At 38.9% G+C, this 17,256-nt stretch overlaps 1 protein-coding gene, 1 long non-coding RNA gene and 1 pseudogene across 3 annotated transcripts; all 3 read left to right on the top strand.

Annotated features, from left to right (window-relative positions):
* The window catches only part of LOC117630359, a 41,819-nt pseudogene extending 38,860 nt beyond the window's left edge, over positions 1-2,959 (top strand).
* Positions 2,960-3,291: 332 nt separating this feature from the next.
* Positions 3,292-10,520, top strand: LOC117631121 (organellar oligopeptidase A, chloroplastic/mitochondrial-like). 2 transcript variants are annotated; one of them, XM_034364081.1, is made up of 17 exons: positions 3,293-3,572; positions 3,736-3,903; positions 4,158-4,281; positions 4,673-4,749; positions 5,265-5,408; positions 5,496-5,726; positions 5,789-5,879; positions 6,078-6,199; positions 6,507-6,614; positions 6,725-6,970; positions 7,667-7,812; positions 8,166-8,283; positions 9,013-9,172; positions 9,279-9,310; positions 9,558-9,623; positions 9,895-9,966; positions 10,265-10,520. In XM_034364081.1, exons 1-17 carry the CDS (start codon positions 3,441-3,443, stop codon positions 10,346-10,348), a joined length of 2,121 nt encoding a protein of 706 aa, XP_034219972.1. In that variant the 5' UTR covers positions 3,293-3,440; the 3' UTR covers positions 10,349-10,520. The 2 variants fall into 2 exon arrangements, with proteins under 2 accessions (XP_034219973.1, XP_034219972.1); XM_034364082.1 differs by lacking the exon at positions 5,496-5,726 and having other exon boundaries at positions 3,292-3,572.
* Positions 10,521-15,428: 4,908 nt separating this feature from the next.
* Positions 15,429-16,605, top strand: LOC117631122. Its single transcript, XR_004586292.1, has 2 exons — positions 15,429-15,539; positions 16,335-16,605. It is a non-coding gene; the product is annotated as an uncharacterized LOC117631122 (long non-coding RNA).
* Positions 16,606-17,256: the final 651 nt, after the last annotated feature.

Raw genomic sequence — 17,256 nt, 5'->3', positions numbered from 1 at the left:
ATAGAGATGGGGAGATGGATGCTTCCGATGGATTGGACCACATTGCCAGAGAAACTCACGAGGGGGTGATGCTGCGATCCAGCAGATGGTCAGGGACTTGAAGTTCATTGAATGCTTAGGCGAACATGACGCTAATTGAGCTATCGGTGTCGACCAAGATGCGCCTGACATCAAAGTTGGAGATGTCTGCCCAAATGATCAACGGGTCGTCATGGGTGTAGATGACACCATTCTCTTCTTCCTCGCTAAAAGTAATGGGGGCCCAGCCATTCCTAGAGGGCTTAGGCATGCTCCCATGCTCAGTGCTGAAGACTTGATGTGCTTAGGAAGATCGGACATAGTGCTTGATGGAGTTGTTAGATGTGCCTTCCAAAGTAAGGCCGCCACTAATGGTAGAGATCATGTTGATCTAGCGTTGGTGGAGGTTTGGGGGAGGTGGAGGATTGTGGAAGTATTTATCTAATTCCCTTCACGGATGAGCCCTGCAATGATGTTGCGCAAGGCAATGCAGGATTCTGTATCATGGCATTTAAATTGGTGGAAACGGCAGAAGACGCTGGTGTTTAGCATAGGCTTGTTGGTGGGTCTTCGGGGAGGAGGTTTGGGTATGATAGGTGCTTCATTGACCAACACACTCCCATAGGTGGTATAATGGTTTGATTAGTGGGAGTGGGTGCTGAAGCCTGCGGAGGGTCGCTAAAGGTGATCTGTGACTGGTTGGCTGGGCCATGCTTGGAGTTGAAATATTCGGCTTTGGCGTGGATGGTTGCCTACTTCATGAGTTTAGTGTACGTGTTCCATGGGTTACTGTGGACTAGGTAACGGAAGTTGGATTCGCGAAGACCACTCTTGAAGGCGCTGAAGGCAGCACAATCGTCCGTTTCTGGGCAACGGGAGTACTCGTGGCTGAAGCGGGCAAGGTACTCTCTCGTAGGGGCTAGTCCTCACCCTACCGAAGCATGTACAAGTAATCCGCAGAGTACAGGCCATCATTCTGGATCATAAAATGGTCTAGGAATGTCTGTTTCAAGTTGTCGAAGGAGTTGATAGTTTGAGGGTTCAGCCGATAGAACCAATTTAGAGCAGTGCCACTGAGGGTAGAGGGGAAAATGAGGCACATGCCTTCATCACTGAAGCCCTTGCATCAGAGGGCGGATTGACATGCCTTCATCACTGAAGCCCTTGCATCAAAGGCGGATTGAAAAGAGTGGATGTGGGTAAGGGGATCCTCCTTACCCGTGTAGAAGGCAATGCGGATCTGCTGAATGTCTTTCTCTTGATGATAGTTGAGGGTACGTTCAATGAAGGGGCAGGACGTGGCTTCGTTCAGAGGGGTTGATGGCTGCGGCGCTGTTCACTCTCAAGACGTCGGACTTTCTCAAAGAGGAGTCTCATGGCAGGGTCAGCATGAGGGAGAGCACTAGTTGCCGGAGGCTTATCTTGCAGGTGGGAAAAAGTTGGGTAGGCTTCCCACCCCTCGAATGCTTCGGTCTGGTAGAGCTCCAGTCTGGTAGGGCTCCCAGTCCTCAGGGTGATAAGACTCTCAGTCGTCTGAGTTCCCTGCACCTTCCTTGGCGGATACGTGGTGGGCTATGGTAGGGGGCTTAGTTGTGCCACCCGTGGGTCATCGAGGTTGACAGGAATAAGGATAAGCTCCGAGATAAGGTGCCTGCAATCTTTGTATTTCTTGGTCGGGATATGGCCGATCTTTCGGTGGGGAAATGTGGGGAAGCCGCAATTTGGTCCTCTCTGGATGAAGGTGGCCTTTCCTTTTGCTGGGCCTAAACTAGACCAGAGAGCTATGATGGGACACCACTGGTTGGTTAGGTTGGGTGTGTTCAACACCCTGGGTAAGGTCCTGCTAGATGCCGTGGTGGTGAGTGCGCTCCCTGTTACGCTTCAAGGCGCGGCAATCATGCTCCAGCTCAACATTCTTGGTATGAAGGTGTTTGTAATTTTCCGTCATCTTGTCGACACTGGTGCGGAGGCGCTCCACTTCTGCTTGGAGATTTGCCTCTGCCGAAGGTTTCTTTCAGGAGGAATCCCCATGGGGGGTATGATGTTGGGTATCGAGGCTGGCCTCGCTCGGCATAGCGGAGTGTGGGGGAGGGAGCCAGCGGGAATGGTAGAGAGGTGGGATTCGGAAGTCGTTTCCCACAGACGGCGCCAAATGTTGATGCTCTTTTTGGGAGGGTCAACTTAGGTAGAGGAATGTCAGATCTTCAGCAGGAGAGGTGTGGACCTTTGGTATTTGGAGATCCTGCAGAAGACAATGAGGAAGAAGCAGTCGTCAAGCTTCAGACACCGGTGTGGTGCCTGCTGAAGGCTCTCCGATGCTTAAGTCAGCTATATGTGGTAATTTTGACAGAGTAACAGTAAATGTGATAAAATAGTTACCCTTTTTACTTGGGTACTATTCCCTAGTTATAGGGAAGTGAAAATGGGAGTTTTGCACAAAGTTTCGATGTGGGACTTTGTGCAAACCGTTGTGGAGGTGACATGTGTCATAACTCTAAGTATGTAGTCGAGAGTTTTGGCAGGTGTTTATCGCTTCGGAAGGGGGCCTTCCTTCGGTAGGTTACGAAGGAGATGATGTCACTCGTCTTCTAAGGGCTTGCCTATGTGCTTGTTTGGCGTATTTCCTTTCTTAAGTGTCGGTCGTCTGATGCCAAATACGCTTTGTTCATTAACAAAACTTGTTTGGATTTGAATTATAAGAAGAAGAAAAACTCTTAAGAAAACCTTTACTCATCTTTTCTTGAGAAAACTAAAACTAGAATTACAATTTCATTTGGAATTTGGAATTTGACCTGATGTGATGACAGAAAAGTCCAAAATTTCCTTGTTAAGTACTTGACAGGTATGCAACAAACAGAAAGCAATATTGTTGGCAGATATGGCACACATCTGTGGGTTGGTTGCAGCAGGTGTCATCCCAATCATAAGCTCTTACCACTAAACTATGGACCATTGACACAATTCCCATTCTAATTAAAGTGTGCCCAATTAAAAACTTTTCAGTCAGAATCCGAATTTACAATGCAACTTCCATTAGTTTTTAATTATGGTGTGCCATTTTTCCACGTAAAAAAACAGAATGAAGCATATCTTAAACCTCAAATGCACAAAACGAAGGATATAGAAAAACCGAAATGAGGCATATCTTAAAGCTCCACGTACGAAAGAGAGCCCTGCTGGCTTCTCTTCTTATATTCAATATTTAACATGCATGGCTAGTCGCGTCATTCTCTCTCGTTCAGTCCACCCTCTCCTCCTAAAAGCGCACTCCTTTCCTCCATTTTGCCCCTAAACATCTACCCATATTCCAGTATTGTCCCCTCTGGTCTTCTTCCTTCTCCTTCTGCCTCAGTCTCCACAAATCCGCCACTACCAATCCTTAACTCTCTTCTCGCCCTTGTTCTTCCCTATCTGCAACTGCAATGGCCTCCTCTTCTTCTCTAGACGAAGCTCTCGGAGCCAATCCTCTTCTCCAAGACTTTGACTTCCCTCCCTTCGATGTCGTCGATGCCAAGCACGTGCGACCTGGGATTCGTGCTCTCTTGAAGAAACTGGTATCGTATTTGAGTTTCTGGGATTTTATGATTTTCTTAGTTTTTCTGCATTTTGGCTATTTGTTTTGTTTTGTATTGGTTTCTGGGTTCTTCGTGTTTTTTCTAATTGGGTTCTGGTTTTTTCTGGGTTTGGATTTGATGGTTTCCATGGTGGGGTTTAAAGGAGGGTGATTTGGAGGAATTAGAGCGTACGGTGGAGCCCACCTGGCCGAAGCTGGTCGTGCCGCTGGAGAAGATCGTTGACCAATTAACAGTGGTTTGGGGGATAGTCAACCACCTTAAGTCTGTTAAGGACTCTTCGGAGCTTCGTTCGGCTATTGAAGAAGTCCAGGTATGGATTTTGTATGATGCATTAATGACATAGTTTTAAATGCAAGGAGAATGACACATGTTTCGCGCTCTCTAAAGGTTACTAGCATTCCCCTTATTTCAAAGAGGGCCATATGAGATGATATTGACTTGACTCTGAAAGCTGTCCTTTTAACTCTCTCTAACTAACTTCTCAGTATTATTACATTTTTGGTCCATGAGTTGGCTTCTTTGTTTTGATTTTGCTTTGGGTTCTTGTTCGGTGGTGCTCTGCAGCCAGAGAAAGTTAAGTTTCAGCTTAGGTTGGGGCAAAGTAAACCAATTTACAATGCATTTAAAGCTATTCTAGAATCTCCTGATTGGCAGACGCTGACTGAGGCCCGCAAACGTATAGTTGAAAGTGAGTATTCATATATTTTGTACCATGTAAAAGTTGAATCTAGAAGGAATACGGGGTTCACGACCTTTTCATTGGTTTTTCAATTCTAAAGTAATTGTGATGTTTGATGAATTATACCTGTACCAGTGGGCCTTGCTATATTTTACACTTGAAAAAGGATGGCTTGCAATTGGTGCTTGAACTGGACACAGGACTTAAAGCCGTGTGCAAAACTTGTTATTTCCTCAATGCGTGTTTTGTAGAAGGCTTAGTTACAATTTCACAAGCTAACAAAATTAACATCTTTGCATCCTGCTTAAACATTATCCATGCAAAGTGTGGTTTTCCTTTTACCTTTACGTTTTTGTCTATGCTTGTCTTGTCTGACATTTCTCTTATTGTGTTTGTGCAGGCCAAATAAAGGAGGCAGTTTTGAGTGGTGTTTCTCTAGAGGATGATAAAAGAGACAATTTTAACAAAATTGAACAGGTGTGCTTTAATAAATTTGTTAAGTACTGTAGGAGTCTTTTTGAACGTCATCCTTCGTTGTGTCTTTGATCTTTCTTTTTTTAAATCTTGGAAGAAGGTTGTTATCCATTTATGGTAACTCAGGTTTTGGCATCACTATAAGAGTTGCTACTGGCGCTACAGCCGCGTGCTAACTTATGCCATGTTATTCCTTGGATACATAGTTTCAAATGGGCTTGTATGAGCTTTGCTTATTGATATTACCCCTTTCTTATATATTTGGAGGGGGAGGAGGGGCTTGGAGGCAATAGTTTGACTTAATCTATATTAGAAAACTTCTGTGCTGCCTTTTCTTCGTATTTTTTATTTGTAGTTTATTTATTTATTTAATTTTTTTGGGCCTTTCCCTTCAATATGGAAATATTGGATATGAGTTAATATCTATTTAATTCAAGACTAACAAATAGGTATCGATGATGATATTCTCATTTTAGTTTGGTGTTACCATTACCTGATTTTGGCATTTCTATTTGCAGGAACTAAAAAGACTGTCTCACAAATTTGAAGAGAATGTTTTGGATGCCACAAAGAAGTTTGAAAAGCTAGTTACTGATAAGAATGAAATTGAAGGATTGCCAGCCACTGCTCTGGGAATGGCAGCACAAACAGCGGTGTCAAAGGTATTCCAATTGTACCCTGACGAGTTTTCTTTAGACTTGTTATTTATCTTACTTAGTATCATCTGTTGCATCTGTGTATGTCATCAGGGGCATGAAAATGCAACTGCTGAGAATGGGCCTTGGATAATTACATTGGATGGCCCAAGTTTTCTCTCTGTTATGCAACATGCTCGAAACCGGTCTTTGCGTGAGGAAATATACCGTGCTTACGTAACTCGTGCATCCAGTGGAGATATGGATAATACTGCTATCATTGACTCAATTTTGAAGCTTAGGTTGGAAAAGGCCAAGCTTCTGAATTACAATAACTATGCTGAGGTGCGTCTATTCATTTTAAACACACTTTCTTATGATAGGCTTGCTGAGATATAATGTATCAGGTAAGCATGGCAACCAAAATGGCTACTGTTGAAAAAGCAGAAGAGCTCCTAGAAAAGCTTCGAAGTGCTTCCTGGAATGCTGCAGTTCAAGGTAGATTATTGACAGCTCCTACTTTATGGAAAGTTATTTCTATGATTTTTTTAATAGAGTTTATCATTCTTTGTTAGCTTTCAAAAAAAAAAAAAAAAAGGAGGAGAATGAAGATAATTTTTAATGAAAATATATTCAGCAAAAAGTCTTTTATGTTAGAAAATATACTGACGTTTTTATTTATTTATATCCTTGTAGATATGGAAGATCTTAAGAATTTCTCCAAAAGTAAAGATGCTCCAGAAGCTTATGATTTGAATCACTGGGACACCAGCTTCTGGAGTGAGAGGCTTCGTGAGTCTAAATTTGACATCAATGAGGTTCTCTCTCTCTCTCTCTCTCTCTCTCTCTCTGCTCGTATGTGTGTTGTGTGCAACTTCTAATCTTCATCTGTTTGGAATTACATGTGTAACATCAAATGGTGTAATTAGTACCTACTACTCTCATTCACTTCATTAAATCTTTTGTTGTCACTTTTGTGTGACAGCATTTATTAATGAAACATAATTGGAGATTGTCAAACTCTTTCTTTTTTGTTTTAAATTTTTGTGTGCTATCATTTTCCCATTAATTTAAGGCCACCGTTTTTGTTCACAAGACTTATATTCCTGCCTTTGTATTCTACAGGAAGAATTGCGTCCATATTTCTCCTTGCCCAAGGTCATGGATGGCCTGTTTAACCTAGCAAATATGCTTTTTGGAATTAATATTGAACCGGCTGATGGTCTAGCTCCGGTATGTATGCTTTTTTGGAATTGCTATATTTTGGTTCATTTAATGAAGATATAAATTTGCATCCTGTACTCATATACATATATATATATATATATACACACGTCTCTCAGGTTTGGAACAATGATGTTAGATTCTATCGCATCAAAGATTCTTCCGGGAGTCCCATTGCATACTTTTATTTCGATCCATATACTCGTCCATCAGAGAAAAAGGGAGGTGCATGGATGCGTGAAGTTCTTGCTAGGAGTCATGTATTGTCACGTGATGGTGCCTCTGCGAGGTTGCCTGTGGCACACATGGTGTGCAATCAAACACCACCAGTGGGAAACAAGCCCAGCCTTATGACCTTCCGCGAGGTAAATTGAATTACATTCATTTTTAGCTAACTGGCCATGACCAAAAGCTAGAGTAATTAGAAGGGGAGCGAAAGTAAAGGGGTTCAGGGGATGGTTAAGTGGGAATGGAAAAGGAATGTGCCTACTTTTGAGCCCCATCATATTTTTTGATGAGGAGATCAAGCCCATCATTTCACTTCCTCCTGTATCGGAGCTATATGAAAGTTTGATGATATAGATTACAGAACGTGTGTTTCATAGATCCAAGGATGTATTATGGATCCCTCTTTCAGATTGAGATGCACTGATCAGAGTCCATCCATCTAGTGGTTGGAGTTACTTTATTAATTCTGGTTCAGCATGAGTAAGTGTTGATTGGTTTATGTGAAGGCCTTGGTATCCAATCAACACATGCCCAAATTTAAATAATATTTTCATAAACACTTTTCCTATTGATGTTCTGACTGGCTTGGTCTGAGGAATGCATGCAAGTATTGCCAAGCCTAGGCTTGTGCTATTGCTGGTAACAAGTCCTATTCTTCTACTTGTAGAATGCCAATGAGTATTTTTTTTTTAAAGTTGATATAATCAACTATTAAGAAGGCTTCGAATTTCTTTATAGAAAGAAAATCTGGGAAATTTTGGGTGGGGCACTGAATGCAACAATTTTGTATATTTTTGTCTTACACAGTTATAAAATAGTGATTATTTTTGTAGTTAGAGACTGTCTTCCATGAATTTGGTCATGCACTTCAGCATATGCTGACTAAGCAAGATGAGGGTCTAGTTGCTGGTATTCGAGGAATAGAATGGGATGCTGTTGAATTACCCTCTCAGTTCATGGAAAACTGGTGTTACCATAGGTAATCTTGTCTGCTAAAATACTTTGAACTATTATGCTTTTAATCTTCTAGATTTACCTCTCAAATGACAGACCTATATACTGATTGTGTCAAAGAATCAGATGGGGAAAGGGATACATGTATGAAATATGTAGTTGCTTTATCATCTCATCACGCACTTGCCCCTTGTTTCTCAAATTACTTACCTTTATACTGATTGTGTCAAATATGCGTGCTATGCTTTAAAACTTTATATATGTGGGAATTCTGTCCTAAAACCTAGAGCTGATTTCCCTTCCATGCTGTATCAAGTGACAGTAGGATCCTATGTTCTTTGTCACAGTATTAATGTTTTATTTCTTGAATTGCTGTAGAGACACTTTAATGAGCATTGCAAAACATTATGAAACTGGGGAGACTCTTCCAGAAGAAACATATAAAAAGCTTCTCGCAGCTAGGACTTTCCGTGCAGGCTCCCTAAGCCTTCGGCAGGTCAGTTCAGTATCTGGGTGTTACTTTTTCCAGACATCGTGTTGGCTTTTTTTATTGTTCTATTCTTGTACTATTGATTTAAATATTACTTGGTTCTACTTTTATTGAGGATGTAAATCTGGATTCTTTGCGGGGTTTTGTCTTGCTTATCATTGTGCTATACTGAAGTATTGTTTGTTCTCCGTGAGGAATGTCTTTCTTGTGGTGTTATACTGAGGTATGTCAACTTTGTGCATTCTGGCATCTTGAAGACTTTATGACAAACATCTTGTCAAAAGTTTGAATCCGACATTCTTGTGCAACTTTATTATAACTATAGAATGTTCCAACTTTTAATAAAATGTACCTGTAAAATTTCGGTAAAACCAAACTAAGATAGGCAAGAGACAATCAAAGAGATGAAGAATTGCATTTATTGATATACAATTTACGTGCAAAAGTAAGAAAAATAAAATAAAAGCTGAACACTTCAATACAGAGAAAAACCTAATAAAGGGAATACAAATTCTAAACTACTTGTAGTGAAATAAGAAAATGCCTAATAGAAGTTCTTTTTTGTAGATAAGATTCATAGCATTTATGCACTTCATTGTACATTAATTTTTGAATGATTTTCACTACATATATTTGTTTTTTTATTGTAGTAATTTGCTTGTATTATCCATAGTTTCAGGACGTCATCTGTATTCATATACATGACAGATTTTGTCTTTGATTTGCATATTTCAGATAAGATTTGCAAGTGTAGATCTGAAGTTGCACACTGATTACATACCTGGTGGATCAGAATCCATCTTCGATGTTGATCGCAGGGTTAGTGAACGAACACAAGTGATCCCTCCACTTCCAGAAGACAGGTTCCTTTGTGGTTTCAGACATATATTTGCAGGTTTGCTTCTACTTACTGACTTTCAACTTCTCAGCAGTGTTCTAATTTTTAAATCCATCTGACCTTAAATGTTTATCTGTATATTGCTTTTTTCTGTGAATATTAGGTGGATATGCAGCTGGGTACTACAGTTACAAGGTATTTCTTGTTTTTTCTCTTAAGATAACCTGTGTTCAACTTTCTGAACCAAAAAATAAAAAAAAGAGAAAAAACTCTAGTACCTTATAATGATGTCTTCAAGTCAGTCCCTGGCTCGAGTTTGTTGACTGATCAAAGTATTTGTAATATTTTATCATATCCCTGTGATTTGTGGCCTTGCTTTGTATTTTTAGTTGTCCATTTCCTATGGAATTTTATTTTGAGTGGAAATTGCTCTATTTTTCAGTGGGCTGAGGTGTTGTCTGCTGATGCTTTCTCTGCATTTGAGGATGCTGGCTTGGATAACAGCAAGGTAAGCTGGAAACAGCTGGGCATAAGAACTGGACAAGTTTTGCAACTTACATTGTGTAACAGGGAGTAATAATTCATGAATAGATTATGCATCACCTCCCCGTAGCTCCTTGTTGATTTTTTATATTTATCATATCCCGTAGAAGTCGTGCTGCTTTGCTCACCTCATGGGTTTTTTACATGCTTGAACACACTATGACATTGGACTTGGTTAAGCCATCTGCCTTCTTTTCAAGTTTGATCTATTCGCATGATGTTTAATCTTGCAACAGGCTGTTAAAGAAACCGGACACAAGTTCAGAGAAACCATCCTTGCTCTTGGAGGCGGGAAAGCACCACTAGAGGTTAGACAAACTATATTCGTTACGGCATGCATATCTTTTCATGATTTCCTTATATTTTTTTCCCCACAATTTGTTTGTGGGAAAAGTTTTATTTGGTTTCAACCATCTCTGCTTTGTAATGAAATAATATATGGCTTTGTCCATAATTGTTCTAGTGCTTAACCAAGCTTTGGATCCATTCATTGTCGTTCTTTTTATAAGTGCTCTTGAAGAGCATACTGATTTAGATTTCTTTAATCTTATATCCAATACCCTCCTCCTAAGTTTCTTTCTGAATGTTTTGATTGTTTGTTTCCAGGTTTTCGTGGAATTCCGGGGTCGTGAACCTTCACCAGAGCCACTGCTCAGGCACAATGGACTATTAGCCACGGCTTCTGCATGAACTAAGATGAATTACGATGAATTATAATGTTTACTTGACCTTTAATTTATTTTTGGCTCTGCCTGGAGTTGAAAGGCATCGTGTGGCCAGAAAAAGAATTGAGTTCAAATGTATCAATTGTCCCAAACCCATTGTAAGGGGTCTTTTGCGTCAATGACTAAATGATGTTGTAAGCGTCATTCATCTCAATAAGATTGCTTGTCCAACACAACAAAAAAAAATAAAAAATAAAAAATTGCAACAGTGGAATGAGGGTCGTCATCTTGGAATTTCATTTTATATTTTGGCTGAAGTCATTTTATGGTCTTTCGTTTGTTTCCTCCTTACATACATACCTTCCAAAGAATTTACCATGGTGAGAATTAAAAAAATTACTACAATTAACGAAAAAATTAGTTGCAATCAATGTATTCAGTTAATACTTTTGATATAAGCGATACTGAATAAGATGGAAATCGAACTTAGGATCTCAGGTGTGGAAAAGAACAATAATTGCTTTTTGCACCTAGCCCACTTGTGTTTTAAACTAGTACTTTGTCAAGGCAATTATTATTCAAACTCCCAGTTTGTCATTTCACGCTTCAAAAATGTAAGCAGTATCATTTTACACTTCCAACTTGATTACATATTGAGAAGGAAAATAACACTATCCTTAGTATATTTATTGTTAAAACAGAAAAGATAGATATTAGGCTGTTTATTAGCTAAACATTGTGCTATTCACCTTTTTGTCTATAAACGAAAATGCTAGGCAAAGGTCCTATAAAAAATTGAGCATATTATGAAAGAATAAAAAAAAACACTAAATAAAAAGAGAACAAAATAATGGAGGGTTTGCCTTGGAAGGTAAGACTCACAAATCATAAGACAAAAGGTCATAAGCAATCCAGTACCAATCTATCTATGATGTGAAAGTTGATATAGCAAGAAGCAACCCACCTCACCTGAAACTTCAAACCCTTCCACTCATTTTTTACAAACTACCAAACAAATAAATAAGACAACAAACATAGGAAGAAATAAAGGAAGGAAACCTGCCATCTTCACACCACCATCATACAAAAGCATTAAAAATCAATTTGATCCCATTCTATAGAAAAAGAAAAAGAAAAATCAACTTACTCCAATCACAGGCCAACAACAAAAAATCATAAAGGATGTATGTACCCACCTCAGTTAGATAGATGAGAAATACATATTATATAATATTAGTTTGTTTAGATCTTTGAATTTGCTGGGTGAGCACCAAGTAGACAGATCAAGGTGGCTCGGGCAGGTGGAATAAGGCCAGGCTGTCCCAGGCCCTAAACCCATCTCCAGCGCTCACATTCCAGCCCGGGCAAGCCCACGGACAAAATTGGACTGGCCTGTTGCCCGGAGGCTGCTGACGTCATGAATTTCACGCACCAATAGTAAAATATAAAAAAAATATAAAAAAGGATTTCAGTCGTTGACGCAAGCGTGATGTCGCCAACGCTGATAGAAACCAACGGGAAGAAGCCACATGGCGCTCCCCGGAAGCTCTAATCAATTTTATTTTTTTTTAGAAATCCAATGGTTGTGATTTGTTTTTGCTAAAAAAAATTGCAACAAAAAAAAAATCGAAACTTTTTTTAAAAAATACAAAAAAATTCTGGATTTTTTCCCTATAAATACCTAACAATTTTATTCACTTTGCACACCAAATCTTCATACAAACTCTTCTCCTTTCAATATTTTTTTACTTTCCACTCACATTATTCTACTACTTTCCATTTGTATCAAAAAACAAATGGCCTCTTCCATTGAAACTAGAGGCACGTGGACAACTGAGGAAGATATTGTGTTGTGTGAGTGTTGGGTGAAAGTTGGTCATAGCCCGATCACGGGCAATGAGATGAACTTATCTCATATGTGGAGAAAAATTCATGGAGAATTTTGTGAAAGATCGGGTTCGCCTCGGACAGAAATGGCCTTGGCTAATAAGTGGAAAATTTTGAATAAAGAGTTAGGGAAATGGAGAGATGCGTTGGCAAAAGCGAGGGACAACATTCAAAGTGGTCAAAATCTTACCGACAAGGTAAAATATTTATAAATGCCGTTTTATTCAATTTAGTCACTTTTTTTTTCTTGCATTTCCAAGTATTTTTTTTATTTATATTTTCTTGCATTTCCAATTTGGTTATATTTTCTTGCGTTTCCAATTATTATTTTTAATAGATTATGCAAGCACAAATGTGGTTTTGTGCCATGGGCCAAGGCAAAAAAATTTTCATGAATCACCAATGTTGGGACGTTATGAAGAATTGTCTGAGATTCAAAATTATTTCCACTGGTACGACGGTTGTGTTGAATGAGATGCAGCTCCACAATTCACCGGCAACTAATTTGCCATTGTACTCCGTATTGGATCAAGACTCACCAATCCAACGTGAGCCGAGGCCTATTGGGAGAAAGGCGGCAAAGGCCAAGAGAAGGAGCACTTCGAACAATAAATGTGCACTATTTTTGGAGCAAATTGCTAGGAACAGCACATTGAGAATTGAGAGAGACTTGAAAAGAGAAGAAGCGGACAAGGCATGACATGAAGCATATGCAATTGAAAAGCAGCAAGCAGAAGAACATGACATAGAGGACAAAGAGATGAAAATCATGGCAATGGATACGAGCCATATGTCTCCTGAAACAAAGTCCTATTGGAAGCTAAAACGAAGGTATGTTATGAGAAGAAAGCTTTTCCATGACGATGGACCTAACAATACAGATTAGTTAAATGATCAAAACCATTAGGTTGTATTGAAAGAGTTGCCATATGTATTAATTTGTTGTATTATTTCCCTTTTATTCAATAAAGAAAGCATTAAATAATATAGTTATTTATTAAAAACATTTCATACACAAAACAAAGCATAATTAAAAACAAACCTTAATTCATTACAAACCATACACAAAACAGCGCATAATTAAAAACAAACCTTGATTCATTACAAACCACACCCAAAACAAAGCATTATTTTAAATAAAAAAAAACCTTAATTCATTACAAACACAAAACAAATTATAATTAAAAACAAAGCATTAAACTTGACTTCATCCACTGTGATTGCCTTTCATCTCCCATAAGTGCTCGATCAAATCAACTTGACATCTGTCATGAGCATACGAAGATTGCATTTCTTGATAACAATCAATCATGGGGTTGTTGTATTGACCATCTTGAATCAACGGTTCATGCTCCATTGGTAGTCCATTTGCTCCCATCGGCCTTTCATGAATTCTTGCCAATGTCGTGTTCATGAGATTGGGTTCGAACACATCTGGAGCATCATAATCATACTCATCATCCACAATCATTTTATGGAGGATGATGCAAGTCATCATAATGCTCTGCATCACCTCCTCATCAAGCATCCGAGCAGCACCCTTAATAATTGCCCAACGAGCTTGCAAGATACTGAAACACCTTTCCACATCTTTCTTATAACATTCCTGGAAGGCAGCAAAGCTTTTTTTCCTTCTTAGATTGGGGATTCAGAATTGTTTTCACAAATGTCGTCCACATTGGATAAATTCCTTCGGCGAGGTAGTACACACTCGAGTATACAGTAGTGTTGATTCTATACGTGATGTGGAGGGAATGACCTCTCAAGACATCGTTGAATACTAGGGTTTGGCCCAGCACATTGAGGTCATTCTGAGATCTGGCAACTCCGAAAAAGGCATGCCAAACACAAGTGTCGAATGATGCTATGGCCTCTAGAATTAGGCCCTTTCTATTCCCATAATCTTCTTGCCATGCAGTTGGGAAATTCTTCCATTGCCAGTGCATGCAGTCAATGCTTCCAATCATGCCTGGGAAACCTTGAGCCTCTGCTTTTTGTACAAGCCTTCGGAGGTCCCTAGCTGTAGGTTTGCAAAGGTACTCCCTCGTGTAGAGATTTTCTATTGCATCACAGAATCTGACCAAGCACTCTGGGATAGTTGATTTCCTCATCCTAGCAATCTCATCCAGCTGGTCTATAGATGCCCCATAAGCAAGCATCCGCAAAGCAGCTGTAAGTTTTTACTCTGGAAAAATACCCAAAACCCCAACAGCATCATACTTCTGAACGAAGTATGTGTCATAATTGCAAACATCATGCATGATTTTTTGGGAACAAATGGGGTTGCATTCTATATCTCTCTCGAAAATGAGAAACAAGATATAACGAATTTCGAATAAAGTAATCTTCCAAGTGATTTTTACCCTAAGAGTGCCTATGTCTGTCCACGCTTGAGGCACTACAATGGTGGTCTTGCCTTGATTGATTGAGCACACACACCTCTAAAACAACTTCTTCCTCCTCTTCATCCAACTCACGAACTTCTTCATCACGTTTGCACCTGATTTCTTCCTCTTCTTGTTGTTGCCTCTCCAACACCCTCCTCAGGTTAGACATTAAGCGTAGAAAGTGTTTTGTAAAATATGAGAAATGAAAGGATAGAGAAGATATGGTGTGAAAGGTCTGAGTTGAGGGTGTAGTTTTATAGAGGGATTTAGAAGATAGAGATGACACATAGCGCAATTTTAGATGGTGAAAATATTATCTGAAATATGATATTAGAATATTTTAATAAATATCCAAAAATCTTATCTAAAATGAGACACGTGGTGCAATTTTAAAGGGTGAAAATCTTATATGAAATATGAGATTAGAATTTTTTTTTTTAAAATATCCAAAAATCTTATCTGAAATGAGACATGTGGCAATCGAGAATCTTATCCGAAAATCTTATCTGAAATTTGATATCTGAATGTTATAACAACATATGGACACTTGGCAACCGAAAATCTTATTCGAAAATGTTATATGAAATTTTAGGTGTTAATTTTATAATAAATAGTGATACATGACAACTGAAAATCTTATCTAAAAAGTTTATCAAAATTAATGATTTAAGTATAAAAAATAAAAAATAAAGTAAAGTGAATAATGTTTGCCCTTGTCCTTGTCCTTTGGGGTGGACCCAAAAAAGACAAGGCTGCCACTATTTATGTGAATAGTGACAAACCTTGCCTTGTCTTTGCCTTGTCTTACCCTTTGAGGTAGAGGTGCTCTACCAAACGCAGTGAACTTTGGGATAGCGGTCCAAGCTGATTGGGAAAACAGCGAGTTCATCTCCCATATTTCTCCCAATGTTCGCCGCCTCTTCGATTTCCTGGTCCAATTCTGTACATCCTTTTCCAACCTATATTATTGGTTTTCATTTTTGTTTTTGTTTTTATTTTTTGGTTTTTCTGTTTGTCCTAGTTTGTTTCTAGTCTTTTGCTGGTTTGGGTATGTCTCAAAATCTTGTCTATGTTGTTGACTTGCTTCAGTTGGTTTCATGGTGGTTGCTGATTTTGGTGATGACCCAACTGATATTTGGGCCAATTTCTCTAAGTTGCTGATGCTTTAGTGAATTTGCTGATTTGGGCGTCTGTCATTTTGAGATTTGAGTGGATATTAGACTTATAATATACCTCCCTTGAGGGTCCTAGACCATTAAAGATATGTTTAATATATTTTCATTGCACATTAGCCTGAAACTTAGCACCTTAGCCAAAATTCCACCTTGTTGTGCCCAAAGATTTGGTTCTAATTTATCTATTTTAAATGGGAGTGCACATATATTTGGTTGAATTTCGTGACCCGAAACAACGAATGTAGGATAGTTAATTATCATCTTGTTCAAGCACCAAGCTTTCTCTTAACTGAGCTCTTCTTGCAGCCCTAGTTCGAATCTTTCTATAGGTGCATAGTTGCAATGACTACTTTGCCCAGCTTCAGCGCAATCCGTTGTTCTGCAATAATTTAGTTTGCTGGAGTCCTTGCATCTGGTTTCGAATTTGATTTTTCCTTTTAGGATGGTGGTGGTTTGTTTTAACTTGATCTACTTGTTGGACAAATTGGAAATTTCTCTTCCTTTTGGAATGTAATCAATGCTACAACTCTTGGGCTAATTTTTGTTTTTCTTGTTATTGAAGAGGCTACAACGAAGAGCAAATTGGCATCACTGAATGAGAAGCTTGACGTATTGGAACGAAAGCTAGAACTTCTTGAAGTTCAAGTGGTGACTGCATCAGCCAACCCTTCTCTTTTTGCACGTGATGCTTAGCAGATCATGCCATTCTTATTAGATTATAATATACCGCTTTACTGTAAACATCCTCTTGTCTATAGTGTGGACGTGAACATATTTCTTGGTCTTGTAGCCCAGTTCAAAAGTAATCTATCCATTATTCTGCTTTATGTTGAGTAATAGTAGTAATTTGTTCGTCATGAGGTTATTTTGCGGGTATACACTTCAAACAGAGCATGCTCTGTTTAAGGTCTTTTATTTTCTCTTAAATACGTATGCATTGGATGCATTTTCACGAATGGAAGAGGATCGCACAAGAGAATCAGATGGCGCAGTCAATTCTTGATATAGTGGATAAAAGACAATGCAAGTCTCTGATTAACAAGGCCTTGCCCAAATACTGTCAGATACAGTTATATAGAACCCTAGTTGCAATTTTGCCAGTTCGGGTATTTTCCTTTAGTTAGTCATTCATTGTGGTCTTCCTTTCCTTCATTAAAATCAATTGCTCATTCTTTGTAGTCATTTTGGTTGAATTGCATGTGTTCACTCATCTTCTTCTTGCTGCTCCCATAGCTCAATCCAGTGCATTTAGTATAAGCTCATTCATCTTTGATCAACCCTATATTGTCCATCTAGCTTCATCTTATCTGCAAACAAGTTACTATGGTCAAGAATACAAGCAGCTTTGTGTTACAATGTTTTCAATTGGTTACTCTTAGAGATTTCGGACCTTTTGGTCTGCATAACAATGGGGATTTTTGTCTCGTTTTAGGTGCTTGCTACTTATAGATTTCAAGATTGACTTTGGATCCTCTTTTTTTAAG

The sequence above is a fragment of the Prunus dulcis genome, chromosome 6 (genome assembly GCF_902201215.1).
Source record: "Prunus dulcis chromosome 6, ALMONDv2, whole genome shotgun sequence".
Classification (NCBI taxonomy): domain Eukaryota; kingdom Viridiplantae; phylum Streptophyta; class Magnoliopsida; order Rosales; family Rosaceae; genus Prunus; species Prunus dulcis.
This window is presented reverse-complemented; position numbering and strand designations above follow the sequence as displayed.

Excerpts from the sequence above, each read along its gene's own strand:
- LOC117631121 (XM_034364081.1), top strand. The coding sequence starts at position 3,441 with ATGGCCTCCTCTTCTTCTCTAGACGAAGCTCTCGGAGCCAATCCTCTT. Across the intron at positions 8,284-9,012 it reads GCTCCCTAAGCCTTCGGCAG|ATAAGATTTGCAAGTGTAGA; the intron begins GTCAGTTCAGTA and ends TGCATATTTCAG. Across the intron at positions 9,967-10,264 it reads GCGGGAAAGCACCACTAGAG|GTTTTCGTGGAATTCCGGGG; the intron begins GTTAGACAAACT and ends GTTTGTTTCCAG.